The 18339-nt window shown below is 46.2% G+C and overlaps 1 protein-coding gene across 1 annotated transcript; it reads right to left on the bottom strand.

Annotated features, from left to right (window-relative positions):
- Window positions 1-1540: 1540 nt before the first annotated feature.
- Window positions 1541-6757, bottom strand: LOC104827842 (phospholipase A2 inhibitor subunit gamma B-like). Its single transcript, XM_010561107.1, has 5 exons — window positions 6705-6757; window positions 5381-5497; window positions 4027-4176; window positions 3745-3885; window positions 1541-1764 (listed from the first exon to the last, which is right to left on the bottom strand). The coding sequence occupies exons 1-5, from the start codon at window positions 6751-6753 to the stop codon at window positions 1541-1543; spliced, it is 681 nt and encodes a 226-aa protein (XP_010559409.1). The 5' UTR covers window positions 6754-6757.
- Window positions 6758-18339: the final 11582 nt, after the last annotated feature.

The raw sequence follows: 18339 nt of genomic DNA, 5'->3' as shown, positions 1-18339 counted from the left end.
TAAATCTGTGTTATCCGTTCACTCCCCACCCCAAAAATTAATTTTCAGTCTCAGACCCACACCCCTTTATTATGATAGATAATGTGACATTGTCTCCCAAATAATTTGGTGGGAATATTTGGAAGAAAGGCGTTTAAACCTGTTTGGGAAGAAGAGAAAGTCTGGGGGCGACAGAAATTACAAGAACATTCAGTCCCCATGCTGCAAGTTAAAAGCTGATCACATATATATTCATGCATACATATGTAGGCGTAGTCACCTCACTACTGCCGCACATTATGGTCTGGTTTCAGCAGCCAAGGCTTTCCATAGTGCTTTCTGCCACAGCATTGAAGTAGGAGATAAAACTGCATTGCTCGATCACTGTAACTCCATGTCCAAAACACTGCACACTTGCACTGTGAACCAGGGCTATTAAAGATAGACACAATCATGCACTTTGCTTAATAATCCTGTAGTCTGCTCCAAAACTGGGCCACTCATCTGGTAACAGATGCATAGTGAAATGTTGAAGTTTGCTAACACCCCTCCTAACACCCCTCCCACCAACTCCCAGAGCTCTCACTGCTTTATCCTTTTGCCCACAGCCCACAGTACCTCCTAGGTACAGCAATGCTGCCTGATGTGCTGTTTTTCTCCAGTGCCTTTGTGTGGGACAAACCTGAGGAGACCCATTAGGGAAGGCAGTGGCTGGAACGGAATAGCCAGGTGGTGGTGAATGTAGAAGATGGGAGGCTATGCCAGCTATGGGTATAGTTTGGCCAACAGGAGGGAAATAGGCATTGGGCTGAAGCTTCCCATTATTTGGACTCCCAGCAGTCTGTCAGCATGGAAAACTGCCTATTTTATGAAATTAAACCTTCCTAATGTAAGCATTTCTTCCAGGTAATCATGACACCTAAGATAGAATGGGAGAGTGCCTGGTAAGGCAAGAAGAATGACCACGAGGAGAAAGGCTCTTGTCAGGATCGGTTTGCTCGTAGCAAAGGATCGCTGACTCTTCTCTGAAATGGAGACTACTTTGGGGCTGTCCAGAGGCCACAAGCAGTCCCCTGAACTGAGGGACTCCTCCTACCATGAACAAATAGGATACAGGGGAGGGAAAAAAGGGTCAAGCTACCTCTCTAATCAGAGTGAACCTCCCAGGAACTCATCTCCAGTCCTTTTCAGAGCCTGGAAAAGCAGCTTTGAAACTTACCACTTACCCTGAGATAGTGGCTGTAGACTCTAAGGCTGCCTTGAGAGCTCCTGTTGCCTGTAGAGTGTATGGGCACCTCGTGCAGTCCCCCCTGATCCCAGTGTGGACAAAGCACTCAGAGAATGTAACACAAAACAAACCACAGCTATACCTATGAAGCTTTAAATCAGATTAAATCAATGAGGAAACAAAAGAAGTGTAAGTACTGTCTTTATTCTGTGAAATTATAAAAGAAGAACTAATACGAAAACAAACTCCCCGCACAGGAGAAGCCACACCAAACAGGACTTGGTACGAACCACTGCTGGAGTTTGTCATGGGCTTTGCTTAACCCAGTGAGAGTCAGAAAAGTACCTTCTCCAAGATGAATCCTGACAGGACAGGGATAAAGACAGTGTCTCGAGGGGCAAACCCAGCACTCACTCTGGCCAAAACAGAAGCTGGTTTGCATTGGAACCGCCTTAACTTTATGTCCATCATCCCCAGATTGTTTTTTCCATCTCCTACAATACTGCATTCAGAAATGGTGGTGCAACCCTTCATGGCAGCTTTCAGAGACAGTCCACCTACACAGTAGAAGAAGTACATGCCATGTGTCAGGGGAACCAGTCTCCATAGTTATTCCCTCGCTGGCCAAGGAGGTCCCCATTTCCAGCCCAAGAACTGTCCATTCCTTTATGTCCAGTTGGCTCCAAACCCACCAACCCATTCTTGTCTGTTCCCATCCCCCAAACAAATTTGAAGAAGCAGCAAGGTCACCCTGGTTGACTTGAAATACAAAGGGTTTAGGGTTGTCTTTTCTTTCTTTCTAGTGAATAAGGATGATTTTTTTTTAAATCTAAACATTTTAAATTTAAAAATTGAAAAGCTTTTAAATAGTTTTGTTTCTCATATTTAAAGATCATTCTGTTAAAACCTTGCCTAGCTTCCTAAATAAACCAGGGCTGTGTGACAGTACTCCAGGTGTTCATTGCATCCTCCTCTCCCTGACTCTCTTATCACATTTGAACAGGATGACTACCTCTCAGCCAATTTTGACATATGGGTGAGAAGTCTCAAAGACATAACAGGCTGAGCCATTTATTCAGATAAGTATATTCTCTAAGGCCTTACAGGATTTAGCCAAACCAACAGAGAAACCCTGCTCACATGTCCACTGAGGGAGAGCCTGAAATCTGAACTTGTCCTTTGCCAACACTGTAGCATCTAGCTGAGAAGGAGACCTGAGAAGTTACTGGGTCCCCAACTCCCCATTCAGATATTCTTGCTCCTGTTGCTTGCTTTTGCTCACACTGCTCATGTTTCTCTGCTGCGCAGACTATGGAGGTCTGGAATATTCTGCTGGACTTTTTTATCTCAAATACAGAAAACTTATAAGGGTACTTTTTTAGTTCCTCACCTTCCTTTGCTCCCCTACATCACTGCTTCCTCTGCACAGCTATTCACACTGCACAGGTCTCCTCTATTTACAGTGGCTGATCAATCAAGTCAAGAGAAGTTAGGAGCATTTTTTATTTTGGTGGTACACTGAATTAATTGCATCACTCTGTTTCCATTGCTGTGACTAAGAAAATGGTTGTTTTCCTTCATGTTGTCTCTGTGAAACACCTTCTAATTCAGGGTTTGGACAACACATCTATAAAGTGTATAGCAAAGACCTTCAGGCATCATATCATCACCTAGCAATATTATCAACTCAGAGGAACTTCATTCATAACCATACACAAGACAATTTTTTTCCAGTCTGCTTCTACAGCTGGTGTCGCTGCCCTTAATTTCCATGTTATTTTTGTTGCCCACTGGAGCACAGGTAGAACTGCCATGAAAACATGAAACTCTTTTACCTGCAGCTGGGAAGGAAAGAGGAGTGACCAGGGAGCTTGCTGTCTACTTTCCTCTCTCTAATTACAGCTCCTGAGGTGGGAAAACGATTTCTGAAGGAAAGAATTACGTGCTGGTGGTGACCCCAGCTGTTCAAAGGCTGGAGCTCCCTTGCAGAGAAGATCTTTGGGTACCCCAAAGGCTCAGCTGCAGCGTTCATGGGGAGGGACCTGTCCCTGGCTCTCTAGGAGTAGAGACACCATTACAACAAACAGTGTCTTGTCACCAGTGGCCAGTGTCACCTGATGAGAAAGCCAGCGGCTCTGTATTAGTTTCATATGAAACTCCACTAAATAGGCAACTGGCTTAGATCCAGGGTCATCCTCATCCATCCTAGCTAGGGCCAGCAGGTTCAGGGTCTTGGTCATATTTATTATGTGTCCATGTATCAGATTGCTTCAAGAGTCCAGTTCTGCTCTTTACCTCAGTTATGCCACGCTATGAGGAATCCCAACAGTTATCCTTGCATGATGGGGGAGGAGGAGGAAAAAACCACCCCTGCCCTTTTATCAGCTTTACGCATATTCCCTTTCAGTTCCACGTTTCTTCCTCTATTGCCTTCACACTTTTTGCCCTTTTTTATTTCTCTGTGATGCTTCATCATAGACTGATTTCACCCATTTAACCAAAAAGATGAAATACAGCCCCAAATAAAAGGCAGTTACCGGAATTCATTAACCCAGCAAGGTCAACACACTGGGTTTCGGATCCGGTGCAGTTTACGATTTCGTTACCGCACTGAAAGGAGTCCACGCTGTAGCAGGCAGGACACTGGTATCCATTGGGCACATTGTCCTCTGGTGGCACTGGAAGGAAAGAGATGGGCCATAATTTATTTTAATGAGGGAACGAGAGGAACGAGCCAAGTGATGGCTTAGCCTGGAAGGCCTCACCTTGGGACAGGGCAGACAGAGAGGGGACAGGGCATAAGGAAAAAGAGATCTTACAGGAGACAGAGATTGTTTGACAGTCATCGCCTGTGCAGCAAGCCAAGTGACTCCTTGCTTTTACCTTCCCATAGTTCATGGTGATAGGGCCAAGCTGGCAAATGCTGGACGGCAGGCAGGACTTGATGGACGAAGGGATTACCATCCCCCCTGTAACAAAGAGAAGGGCAGCACCAAGTCATTAACCGCAAGGTAACTCACTTCCCCTCCCATTAGTACCTACAGCAGCAACTCCTAAGCAGCTGTCCTGGGGTCTGAGAGGGGTCTAGGAACAGTGGAGTCCCCCCAAAAGCAGCACCACTGATCTTAGTGATCCCCTCAGAGGAATGAGGGTGCCATCACATATGAGGCACTAGTGAGGAATTTCTCCTTCTCCACGTTGTTCTTAAAGGCAGAAAGACAGCATGACTCCTCACAGCCAGCTGGCCTTGTTATACCTTAGCCAGAATGCCGCAACTGCAGAGCTTGTGGGGTGACCCACATGCCTCTGACCCATAGCCCACATTTCTTCATGCACAGTCCTCAGATCACACAGTCTATTGCAGCCACAAGTGTCCTGACACAGGCAAGTCTAGTCTTCCCCATTAGGCAAAGCCAAAAGTTGTAATGGGGAGCAGAGCAGTTACATTGAGTCTACTGAGGCCCCTCCAGCACTTCAAGGATGAAGGGTGGCTTTGCACAAGCAGAAGGAAGATATGCACTAGAGCTCCCAGCACCAAAGCTGGTAGGACATGAGCCAACCTCCAGTATAAACCTCCAGTATAAAAGCCAATGGTCACAGCACTGAAGCTGGGTGATGACCGAGGCCGTGCCGCTAACACAACCAAGTGTGGAGTTGTGTCAGGGCTCAGCACTCATCTTCAGCTTATCAACCATGGGGACATGGTGATAGCTCAGCCCTGGTGGTGCCACCAGGCTGCCTGGTGTCTCCTTCCCTGCTTGAGGATGGGACTCAGATGCAGGCCAGTTTCTCCCTCCACCCATGACCAGTGCACCCTCAGTGCTAGATGCCAACAGCCTTGTGTCCCTCACAGTCCAGCCTCTCGACCCAACTATTCACCTTAGCCAGAATTAAAAGCCAATGTCTCATCCCAGTATGCTGCCTAGGTCCTCCCCTCCACAACCAAGAACAAGCTCTCCCAGTAGGAAACTGCTGCTCGAGATAGAGGAACAGAGAGCTTTTCCCATCCTGGACCATCCTGATCTCTGGGTCCTCTGACAGTGAAAAGGAAAATGAACAGATTATCCAATGGCTCACCAGAAGGCCAGTGACAGAGGTGGGGAGAGAAACCCATCCCCCGGTCCCACTCCGAAAGCTGCGCTCTCATACAGCCATAGTGGATGTCTCACATACCTATCATGACCTCATGCAGAATGATGCCACAGGTATCTTCACCACCACTACAGGTTTTCATGGAGCCAGAGCAGCTTTTTCCTATGCTGTGACAAACCTCACACTGAAGGGAGATCCCTGGGGAAAGAAGGACACATTCCTGGGTAGCAGTCATGAGGGATCTCACTTCCCCTTTCATCGATGTTTTACTTCAGCATTTGATCAGCACTTTTCACGTTCCTCTTCCCTTATTTTCCCTGCTTCATTGCTCAATTTGTGTTTTTTTAATTATTTCTATTATTATTTATTCTAGTATGAACTTGAATTTGGGCAAGTAAGAGGAATCCATTTGGGGAGAGCATTTTACATTTTAACCACCAAAATCCAGCCAGCTTCCCTTGTCTCCTCTACAGTGATGTTTGCTTGGTTTTCCTGGGGCTGCTTAGGAAAGCATCCCCACATACCCCTCTGTCCTGGCAGGCATTCGGGTATCCCTGGATTCCCAGGCCCCAAATCCTCTCCTTGCAGTGAGCAGAGGCATCCAAAGGTCTCGGGACCAAGAGGCTGTCAGCAGGTATTAACTGTACTATGTACAAACTGAGGAATGGCATATCTCTTTGTAGGCATTAGGGGAAAACACTTCACCTGCTGGAACACCTTAAGAAGATCAGAATATCAGGCAGTCAGCAGGAAACACTTAGAAAGGAATAAAGTGTTTATCAACAGAGGACAAACATAATGTCTTCCCTGACACACCATCATCGGGACCCAAGGGTCCAGCATGCAAATTAAGAGGCCCAGGGCATGTGTCAGTTCCCTAAACCCAGGTGCCATCCAAGGCACCTTGCAGTGGCTGTGACATCTATATGGGGTGGCAGGTATAACACAAGACCACCAAGACACCAGTCTTTGCTCTTCCAGAGTAGAGCTGACGGACAGCTGAGATGACATATAATGTCTAAAATGTCACACGACCCCAGGCATGAGCAAAATAAATGAGCCCCTAAGTTTGTGGTAAATGGTGGCTGGAGATCAATTCAGCCGACCAAAGGTCTGTCTGCCTCAGAGTAACCTGTGTCACTCCTGTGACTGTCCCTGCTAGATCACCAGTGACCACCACGGGAGCTTAGACAGCCAGCTCACGTTGTAAACGCCTACACCTTCATCTGCACATTGTCCAATAGCACCAATGCTCCCCCAAGATCAGTCACCCCTCTGCGGTGCAAATCCCGCTGGATGAGGGGTTCTTATGGCTCACATGGCAGGAATGGCCCCACGCGCACAGCACCCATTCCCAGACCACTTCCATGTCTCACAACCCCGCAGGTCCCAGCGGAAAACTCACCTGGGTCCAGGAAAGCCAGGAAGAAGCTGAGGCCAAGGGACACTTTCATGCTGATGGGATGTAAGCACAGGGAGCTGCCAAGTCTTGCTGAACACAGCACTGTGTGCCACAAGGGCTTTATAAATTGTGTTTTGGGGAAGTGGTGGTTGAGAAAGTGCTCTGAAGAATACAGATACTGCAAAGCACTAGCACCAGTGTTTGTTTTTAGATTTAAAGCACAAGTTCTGCTTTTTCCTCTGCATGAGTAATGCTGTTTGTCTTTCCCCGGTCTAGAGTATGCAGCCTGTGGGGAAAGACTGGCTTCCCTGGGGTCTATCAGGTATGTCTCCAGCGCGGACTTTGAACAACATTCAGCCTCTGCCATACACATGAATGACGGAGAAGAAACCATTTGAACAGCCCTGTTGTGCTCTCACCATTAGGCCCAAAGAAGTGAAGTGTAGCAAGGGCCAGCCAGGAATTTTCCTCGTGGCTGAGTTTTTGCTGGCTGGTTTCCCATCTCCCTTCCCATCAGACAGTCAGGAGCTCTCATGCCCCGAGTACAGCAGCAAAGCAGACAGTGGCAAAGCAGTGAGCTTCCTCTCCAAGCTGGCATGCAGCTTCTGTTTGCAATGTGACTGCTAATGCATACCTTGGAGCAGAGTCAGTCAGGGGTTCCTGGGGTTGATTATGTCAGAGCTGCAAAGCGGGTCCTCCAGGGTGCAGTTTTGATATAAACACTTGGAAGTTGCTAGGAAAGTCTTCTATTGTACCTCTGGGCTTTAAATCAAACCAGCCAGCAGGAAGAAAGCATTGATGTGGCTATAAGACAGCCTGGTCACAGCTTAGGTAATAAGGTAATAGCAGGTTTTCCATGCCCTGAGATCTCACGATGAGCTAATGCCAAGCAGCAGTGACCAACTTGCCATCAGCCCAAAGGTTCCCTGCCCTGTGTGCAGGTTTTATCAGGATGTGCCGCCTCACTGAAAACATTTCCTACCCTGAAGATATCCTCTATACTCGTCTCCCATGCCAGAACAGAAAGCCAGTTAGTTTATGGTCCTCCGGGACTTCTTGCACTGATGGCAAGGAAGAACTGAAATGTTCTTGTGCCCCCGCTCAGCTGCAGTTATCAGCGACTTGGGGGAGAAACTGCTCCAAGTACACTTCTTGCTGTGTAGCACAGCAGGGGTGCTGGGCTCATCTGGCCTCCAGACACAAGGGCAACACAAACAACAAGTCCTCCGCAGCAGCAGCATGCAGACAACAAGTACAGAGGCGTAATAAATCACAAATACAAGATGCAAGGATCTTTGGAGGCTCACCCAGTCCATCCCGCTGCCCAGGACAGCTCTGGCCTAGGACAAGGGCTGCCTGTGGGGATGGATCATGTAGCTGGGAAATCCAGTTTGCTGGGGAGGGAGTCTCACCTTGACCTTGGTGGGGCTAGGTTTTGATGAAGAGCAGAGAGGGTTTCACTGCTGAGGTTTCCTACTGCTGCACAAATGAGCTAAGTGCTGTTCCTGGCTCTACGAAAGACTTCCTGCAAATCCATAGAGAAAAAACACAGATCTCACTGATGTTTCCACTCACTCGTTGCTTTGTTTTTCTGTTTCTCTCTCCAACCTTACTATCTGCTTTTCCCGTTTGAGACTAACCTCTTCAGAGAAAAAGTGGTCTTGTGACGTTTCCAAATACATTGAGCCATCCAGTGGGAGCTCTTCTTAGCTAAACCCACAGCACTATGAGAATGGAAATTAGTCCAATCACACCGGATAAAAGCCTAGGTCCCCCAAAATCCATAAAGCTGGTATCACAAGAAGATAAGGGAGAATTATATCATCACTTTGAATTTCTTTTTCAGCTCAGAAATGGTCTCACACCACATAACAAAGTCAAACTTCTGACTGCTGCCAGTCCAGGATTAAAATTCATTCCTCATTGGTCTTAAACCTCAGACTGAATAAAACCCTGTCCGCAGGCAGGCTGTGGTACTCAGATCAGGGTGATCCTGCCATTTATCTACATGTGGGTCTGCAGATACAGGTAGGGAGATGAGTGGATGTGACTGTCTCTGGTGATTTTAATTTCATGCCCTTTCATTTAAGACGATTACTGAAGTGCCTGGGGGATTTTCCCTGAATGACATGACTGCACTAGCCCCACTGAATTATATTGAACTCACCTGTTTCCCACCTCTCATGGAGGGAGGGTGTGAAGTTGCAGCCTTTTCATGTGCATTTTTAGAGATGAAACGAAGCATAGCAAGGAGGAGCCAAAATCTGCAGCAATAAGAGACCTGTAAAAATAAGACTTATGAGAGAATGTGGAAACAATAAAGGTGCTCAGGAAACACCCAGTCATATCACATATATCTGCAAAAACGAGGACTGCATAGGAAAAAATATCACAGGAGCCTTACATGAGGCATGGAGGGAACTTTCTAACAGTGACAACAGTGAAGCTGATTGCCTAGGAAGGTGTGGATCCTCCATCCTGGGTGGCTTGGAAAAACAGGCTAGACAAATACTGGGAATTATTTAAGTTGATAGGATCCTGCTCCAGGGCTGAGAGATGGATTAGATGATCTCTTACAAGATCCCTTCTAAATTGGTTCCTACTCTTTAATTTCATGGTGTGCATGAAATGCCTGTCTTCTGCAGCTTGTCCATGTTTCCAGAAGCAGAATGGGGTGATAATACGATAGTCACACTCTACAGGGAGGTGAGACAGAGGCTGGAGAGGTCAGAGAAATTTGTAAGACGAGAAAAGTTAGAAATCCAAACCCGAAAATAGCATTGGCAGGAAGGTGAGAAGAAGTGCATATGTTCAGAAGAAAGATGTTCAGCAGGAGAAAGATGCCCATCTAGGCTAGAGCATGGACAAAAATCATATGTGAATCTGTCTTGCAGGCTTGTGGCAGAAAATGCCAGGGGGGTTCATAAAATCTTTTATGTTGGAAAAGACCCTTAAGATCATCAAGTCCAACCATCAGCCTAACACTACTAAGTCTACCACTAAACCATGTCCCTAAGTGCCACATCTATACATCTTTTAAATACCTTCAGGCATGGTGACTTCCGTGGGCAGCCTGTTCCAATGCTTGACAACCTGTTCAGTGAAGAAATTTTTCCTAATATCCAATCTAAACCTTGCATGGCACAACCTGAGGCTATTAGCTGTCATCCTAAGAACCCAAACATATGGCTTTTAGACATATATGTCATCAAAGCATGAAGCTAATGAATCAGGTTTACACCACAGCTGAAGAACCCAGGTCAGAAAGCTCTGGAAAAAGTAAGAAAAGTGGCTAAGGTGTGACAAAGAAAGGAAAATACAGAAAGGGCTGGGCAGGCACAGTTTGTGTAGGAGGTAGGAGGTACTAGGGAAAAGCCTTATGCAGACCTAACTGGGGTTGAAATGCAAGGAGATGCTCAAGGGAGAATGACAATCATGGCTTTAAGAAAGAATAAGTGAGATCAGAGCTAAGGATAAACCCTCTGATGGTAAGAGCAGCTGGGGCCGGGATGAGCACTCTGTTCCTGTGATTGAACACTTGAGAACGAGCCAGAAGGACAGGGTGTGCCTGGGCCCAGGGCGAAGCCGATGCAGCCCTGGGACCAGGCAAGGGCATTGCGGCTGCCAGCCCTCATCCCTCACAGTTACTGTGGCTCCAAGGGATGGCAGCACCCTGACAAAGGCTCCCCTCCCAGCAGCTGGGAAGACAGCAAAGCACTTTCTGCAATGGTGGACAAAAACAAGAACCCAGGCAGAGGCCGTTGCAATGCAACTGCTCAGCTCAGAGGCACAGCTCACACTGGCCATCTAAATCCAACTGATGTGTCTCTCTAGACACCTCACTTGCAGATATCTTGATCTGCAGACACCCTTTCAGGAACTGGCCACATTTATTTGAGATTCACTGGAGTCACTAACTCTGCGAAACCACATCTGACTCAGGAAGCACCAGCACAGAAGTAGCTGAGGCTGGCACAGTAGTACGGAGTCAGGAGTATCACAGATGTTTGCTCTGTTCTTCCTCAGGGCTCTGCTTATGTTCACTCTTTAGGGTTTGGTTTGCTTTTTTTTTTTCCATGCTCCTATCCCCAGAGGGATGAGTACTGCATCCTGCAGCCAGCTCTAGGGAGGAGCATCTCTTGGGTAATGGTCAACCACCCACCAGATGCAGCAGAAGCTCAGTGGGGTTGGGGTGGCTGGAGAGGAGCAGAGCAGCTCCCACTGCACCTGCTGCCACTGCTTGTAGCTGAGCAGAGTAGGGAGAGCAGGTGAGGCTCAAATCAAAGCAGAGACCTGAGGAACAATATGCTCACGTGCATGCTCCAGGTCATGGATGATATAGTCAGGTGCATGTCACCATGTCAGGTTGAAGCCCTGTACACAGGGTCCTTGCATGGCCTGGGTGGGCAGCTGGGTCCAGAGGGTCACCCAGGCTGGTGGCAGCCACAGCAGTACTGTCCCCCGCTGTCTCCACATACCAGGATACAGCTCCAGAATCAGGCTGGAGGGGCCATCATGCCCATAATAGCCATTTTTAACCACACTGTGCCTCTTTTTCTTCTTATGTTAGAAGATGTGACAGTCTGACAAATTATAGTCAATGTCTCAAACATTCATTAAAGAACTTTGGTGGAGAAGATGGCCTCTGTAAAAATGCTGGAGTTGTGCCAACAGGAAAATGTGGCCAGAGGAGAGGGCCTCACGGAGGGTGGGACCATGCTTCTCCAAAGCTGCAATTCCTTATCTTAAGTGACCAGGAGAAGGAGCACAGCGTATGCACCTGGAGGAGGGGCCCCACAGAGGATGGGACTGTGCTTATATCTTAAGCAGTCATGCCAGCAGAGAAGGAGAGGCAACTCCCCAATGAACCCCCCCAAAGCTCACCAACTGATTCCAGAGAACTCCAGGAACATGAACTGTTAGACTACCGACTAACACACTATAAAAGAAGGGAGAACGAGTTTTCAGTGCACACTCTCCAGAACTGGATGTCTACACTGGCTGTACCAACGGTGGACCCAGGACTGGTGAAACCTTTTTCTTCTCTCTCTCTTTCTTTCTTTCTGTCTCTCACTCCCTCTTTTTCTTCTCTGTTTTCCACAGTCTTTATACCTCATCCTTTTAAACATAAACTGTTGCCCAAGTCTGAGACTAGGAGTGGATCTAGACACCCTTGGGCTCCTCTTTGAGAAGGACTCCAGGAAGCAAGGGGGTCTGCTCTGAACCTCATGACTCAATGGGATGGATCTCCTTCTGACACAGTTTCATGTTCCTTTTTTGGCTTCTTTTTCTACACCTCTTTTCTCCTTTCAAACAGCGGCTTAATGATGTGATGCAAAGTTCATATTGATAAGTTCACTTGTATTTGGGCAAGGTTAGCTAGGTTGAATAAATGTTGATTGTTGTTTGAACTCCCATGGCGTTGTTTCACCTTAATTCTGACAAAGGAAATCCACAAACCTGAGTCAGTCCGACTTTGGGACGTGACAGAGGATAGTCCTGACTCTTAAGCCTTGCTAGGCTAACATTTGGTTTATGCTAACATGGGGCTGTCTGCAGCTGCAGGACCCTGTACACCCCCAATAGTTCTAACACTACCAGTAAGAGAGAACAAGTCTAACAGTGTCCCAAAAGCCCAGGCACAGCCTCTGTGGGAACAATGGGGCAAAGGAGTCTTCCTTACCTCCCTTTACCCATGGTGCGAGAGGACAGAGCCACAATACGTTGGGACATTTCAACAGTGAAGCCATCCACAGCCCATAAAAAAGCTGTAGAAGAAGAATCAAACCCACCCATTTTCTGAGCTGATTCCTTGTTCTCCAAAACCTGCTAATCTGGTTAACCAGGCAAGGAAACATAAGACAGCAACCCTAACCACACCATGCAGGGATTTGTATGCCTGTCCCAAAGAGTGAGAGCAGGAGGAATCTCACTGTTTGCCTGCCGGCTACAAGCTGAAGAAGATTTTGATGGTCATTTGTTTCAGCTGTGATTGCATGAATTAATAAACCAGCCAGGTGGTGGGAGGTCAGTATAAATCTAATTGCCACTCCTGATTTGTATCTTCCCAACAGCCCACAAGGCAGCACCTCAGCTGTGTTCCCATCAGTGCTTCACCACCTAACCCCAGGCCAGAGAGGAGGGGATTTATTGTCTTTCCCCACCTATTGCTGATTTGGGTTTAGTGCTTGAAAGAGGAGCTGCGGGGGGAGGGCTGGTGGCACTCATGGTTCAACAGAGCAAAGCCATCCCTGTCGCCTACATGGGAGTTCACAGTCCTAAGAGTTTGTCAGCAAGGAAGTTAGTGCATGCCTGGAAGAGCAGCGTGCCTATAATAGGGTGCTAATTGACACGGATTAATTTCCAATGAGGACTCCTCCGTTCATGGCCATGTATTCACTTTGAAAGTGATGCTGCTCTTACTAATGAAGCACAAGCAATGCAGCAAGGGGGAACCACACACCAAAACGGAGCTCAGGCAGACACTCATGGAGGGGGCTGTGATAGCAATGGGTTCCCCCAGGGCAAAGAGGGTCTCCAACAGTATGTTGCCGCTGCCAGCTCCAAGGTGGGCGCACTGAGCCCTGTCCTTGCTCCTGTCCCTAGCCATTGGCTTCCTCCTGCCTCTGGCCAGCGCTGGACCTGCCCTGCCCAAAACCACCCTTAAGGGGTTAGTTTCCAGGCAGCTCAGTCTCTTAAGAGGAGAGCTAGGGTCAGCAAAGTGTTTGGGAACCAGAGAATTTGAAGGATGGAAATAATGTGAATGTAATAACATAAAACTGCTTCTTAAATGTTTTCTTCTATGGCTAAAAAAGATGGTATTTAACACGTTATTGCACACCTGCAACAACACTCTAGTGAATATTATCAAATCATGTAACTTTATTTTTCAGGAGATCAAGACATTTAAAGGAGTGCAAGAGACATTTTATTTTACCTTTGATCCTACACCATTTATGACAATGATGGCATTAACACTGATAAATTTTTGGTATCCTGGCTAGTAATTACCTTTCTGATTGAAATATTTGCCAAGAAATCCAGCTGCTTTTCAGGCATCTTGGAACGAAGATAAATTTGCATGCACGTTAGCATGTTCAACAAGCTTTCTGTTCTGGCATGAATGATCAGCAATGTCATCTTCAAGCAATCAGGACAACAGCATCTACTTAATTCACTGGTGGATGATGTAAAAAGTAAGTCATTATTAGATATTCAGAGTCCTTATTAGATATTCAGAGTCCTTATTAAACACTCGTATTTCAACCTCCTCTTCAGTGAGTTGCTCCAACATGCAACATTTCCCAGCAACAGTTTGTTTGCTAGAAGAGTTCCAGTCTGGCAGCTGAGGCAAACCAGTTTACCAGTTTTAACTGGTCTATTGAGAGAAAGCTAATGCTGCCATGGGCTTATGTCAATAGACAATGAATGTATAAGAGGAGAGGAAGTCTTTTAATATGATATTAATATCCACACATTTTACTTAGTGTTAATGGAAGCGGTTAGGACCCTTGGAATGGAATAGAAATTCAGCATTTCAGGGATCACTTCTAAGTGGGCAGTCAAGTAATTTGTGCCCACTCTTGTCCCTTGGAAAACTGGCCCCCAAGTCTCTGGCAATTTGATTTAACATGCCTGAAAGTCTCTGCCTCTTCTAAATGGCTTTCCTATTTGCTGCTTTCTATAAAAAAAGCCCCCTGCTTCCATATAGCTAACGCTTGTGGTTGGTGATGAAGGTCCCAAGTCCTGGGAAGCTCAAGTGGCTGCATTTTGCATCACACTGGAATTTGTGAAGGAACCAATGAAGAGAACAGTAATTTATAAATTTCCTTTAAAAGTCCAATTTTGTGGGCAAAAAAAGAAGCCAGCCAAAGCCAACCTGGAGGTGAGGCATCTATGGACTGCAAGTGCTAGGCTGATCTGGCGGATTTTGGAGGACAAAGATTCATTCAGTCCTTTACTCACCCACTCCCTCCCTCCAGCTCTCCACTGCTCCCATCTGGGCACCTCTGGCATGGGAAGCCTCCTTAAAACAGACTACAAGATACTTGGAAACAGGAGATGTGTAATGGGTAAAAGGATTAATTTTTGCCCTTGATTGCATTTATTCTTAAAAATGTGACTTTTATCACTTTCCCACCCTCTCTTCCCATTCAGTCTATTACTAACTAAGTCCCACCAGCAGGAAACAAGATCTTATCATGAAAAGCAGTAGTCATGGCTGAGTAAGATCCACCTTGGAAATGGGCAGATGCAGCCAAATCAGAAAAACAAAAAATAAATATGTTACCAATAGGCTCAAGACAAAAGACTAGGTTGTGGCTGCAAACTCTCCCCACAGTGGGAAGTATTTGCATGCAGGTATTTCTTTGAGCCATCACACAGATGCAGCAGCTCTGTTTGTACCAGAGGTCTTTGAAGTCTGAAGATCCAGACAACCTCATTTACCACCTTGTCTTAAATTGAAGTGATCTGGAACTGACTGAACCCTCATTACAATTTTTGGCATCCCATCTCTGAGAGGTGTGACCTCACTCTGTTGATGCCATTCTTTTCTGTTGCAGGATTTTTTCTGTGTGTGCAAAGCACACGTCATTTCTAATGAGCCCAGGTGTTGTACACTTATCAGTGCCAGCTTCTGCCTACTCTTTCCAGTCCCTTATTGTGAAGCATGACACATAGCATAAGGAAGAGAACAGAAAGCCATGCCCTGCAGCACCAAGAGACGTACTCCCAGCTTTCCAAATGATGCTCATCTTTCCCATCACTTTCCAATCCAACTTTATTCATTGTGTGATAAGCATCATAAAATAAAGGTATTCCCAGACAAATGTGTCACACAGCACTAAGAAGAGCACGTTTGCTCAAAGCCTGCATTGGTTTGGGCAGATTTTCAAGTCAACAGTCACTTTCAGAAAGCAAAATCTGTTGTTGTGTTTGCCTGGTTGTTTTTAAGAGCTGAAGAAAATGTGTTCTTTGTTCTTGCATTTTCTTACACATTCATGAGGAAATGCAACCATTGCCCAAGGTAGGGTGATCCCCCAGGCAAAACAACTGTTTGACAAGTTGTAATACTGTGGGATGTTCAAATATTACAGCAAACATCAGATAAACACCCAGAAACAGCAAACAATGAATGGCAGGGGGAGAGATCAAAGCAAACCTTCACAGCACTTAGCATGGAGACACCTGTGGTAGCTCAGCAGAAGCTGGTACAGCTCATGGCACAGCACCGTGTGGGGACATCAGCTCAGGTTCTGCAAGCAGGTTGAGCGGGGGCTGCTGTGCTGACCTCCAGGACCCAGAGCAAAGGGTGCTGCCTGCATGGCATGGGATGCTCACACAGCAGCCTCCCATCTGGTTACATCGGTGACTGGGGGTTCAGAAACCAGTGGCAGCTGCTAATGGCCAGAGCTATGTATTGCAACAAGACAAATGACTTTGACGTTGCTTGTCCTCAGCTGGGCAGATTGGACAGAACCAGGCAGAAGCGATGAGCACAAAAAAAGATGAGCAATGTTGCAAAGGACAATCAAACTGTTCCACAGATGCCGTGTTCCTACTCAGCCCAAAAGGACATGAACTGGGGTTTCTCACTCTCTAACAAACACCCTGGTTATGGGGATAAAAATCATTCTGGCAAGGAGCTCTCTGCAGGGTAATGTATGATAATAAATACATTTTCACACATAGGCTCTCACTCTGCTACACCAACCAAAAAGTGACTGGTTTCAGCAAGTCAGAAGACTAGGCTACAGACATCTTGGGGCCCTTTACAAACCTTTTGTTTATATGAAATAAAAGTTTTACAACAAGAACATGTCCCAGTAAAAAGTTTCTTAACATATCAGTGACATAGATGCAAACAAAATCCCCCCAGACATGGTCTTTAATAGGTCTGCCCCACATCTTCAAACCTGAGATATTATAAGTATACCTGATAGGGGTGATATACTGATAAATGAATGGGGTTTGTGTGTCTTTTAGGCCTCAAGAAATCATCTGGGAAACCACAAGATTTTAATGAGCCTGCCCCAGAGACATCAGATTTTATGGAAACAGATTAAAAGAATTTTACTTAACGATTTAATCATGCAGTATAATGAGTAAATAAAAAATAATGCCATACAGATAAGACATGGGAAATTCCAGTGCTAGTGATATGGAATGTATGGAAATGATAATTAGGTCGATACAGAATGAAAATAAAAACAAAAGTGAAAGAAGAAAGGCAGATTTGTGAAACAGGGATTATAAGATTATTAAAAGACTAGGGCAGTCCCATATTAGACAAAAAAGTCCTCCCTAATGTAGCTTTTTTCAAGACAGTTTTTGCCATCTTTGTATTTGAACTTTTGCATGAACATAGAGTGAAAGATTGAGGAATACAACTGGGATCCAGATCTCTGCATTGTCTTAATGAGGTCTTTAAAATACCTGTACCTCAGTTTGAGGAAAGCCAAAATTACATTCACTGATGATGTGGAAAACCGTAGCGTGAGGGTGACACAAAACAAAGACTGTGGCAAGCTGGTGCTGCCTCCTGTGAAAGGCTCTAGGGCAGATTTGGGGGCTACAAGAGGGGACTTATTTCTAGGAATTACCTTGGTGAGACCATGGGAGCAATATTCCTCCTCTCCGTGACAGGATCCTCTCAAAGTCACAATCTCTGACAACGTGCAGATATCTGACGTTTCTTGGGCTGTGCCTGGCTGAGAGCAAACCAATAATACAACTAGTGGAAAGGCTGCCCTTTCTATTCTTTCACTTCATTAACCAAACTGATGAAAATAGGTCTTTTAGATCTAGAGGCAGATTCATTTCCACTTCAACAGAGTGTTTTAACACTGTCTTTTTTAAGTTTTGACCAATTGTGAAGTGGAACAATTCTTTCTTGAAATAGTCTCCACAACATTACCTTCTCAGCTGTCCATTCTGATGCCACTCTAGCGTACACCAGCTCTACATTTCTTCATGAATGGAAACCACATTTCTCCCCTGGGACTTTCACGTGATGCCCATGACTACTCATGTACTGGAAAGTCTTCAGCAAGCAGTGGGGAGCTCTGAGCAAGCTCTCTGAAAAGCAGAATATATCAGGGTTTCTGTAACTACTGAAGAAGTCCTCTGGGCCCCCACAGTGGAAAGACAAAGCCCATCCAGGTCTGTCTCCTAGTGACATGGAACCAAGCCCTAGAAGTGTGTAGAGTAAAGGCAAACAATGAAAAACATAATAAAGGCGGTTCAGCTTCTGTCTCCAGCCTGGGGATGCAGACACTTAAGAGAAAGGAATTACATGTGCTGGGCAAAGGGGATAGGTGTATTGTCCCTTTTCTCTTGCAAAAGGAAATGTTCACTGGGGGAAAAGATGAGCTTCAGCGGGGCATTCACACGCTGCCTCAGGAGGTGACAGCCCTTTGGGAGCTGTGGCCATGGACAGAGTGTTAGAAATTATCATCATGACCCTCTTGCTGGGCAGATCAGGAGCAGGATCAGTGCAGACCAGGCAGCCAAAGACAGGCCACTGAGTGGCCCAACACTGCAGATCCAGTAGTCCAGTAGTTGAGCTTGTGTTGTGCGGCACAGCTCAGGTCATCAGCCCAAGGAGCAATTTCTGAGGAATTGTCTCTGATTAGAC

This window comes from Haliaeetus leucocephalus, unplaced genomic scaffold, assembly GCF_000737465.1.
Source record: "Haliaeetus leucocephalus isolate CR32 unplaced genomic scaffold, Haliaeetus_leucocephalus-4.0 Scaffold142, whole genome shotgun sequence".
In the NCBI taxonomy this organism is placed as follows: Eukaryota; Metazoa; Chordata; class Aves; order Accipitriformes; family Accipitridae; genus Haliaeetus; species Haliaeetus leucocephalus.
This window is presented reverse-complemented; position numbering and strand designations above follow the sequence as displayed.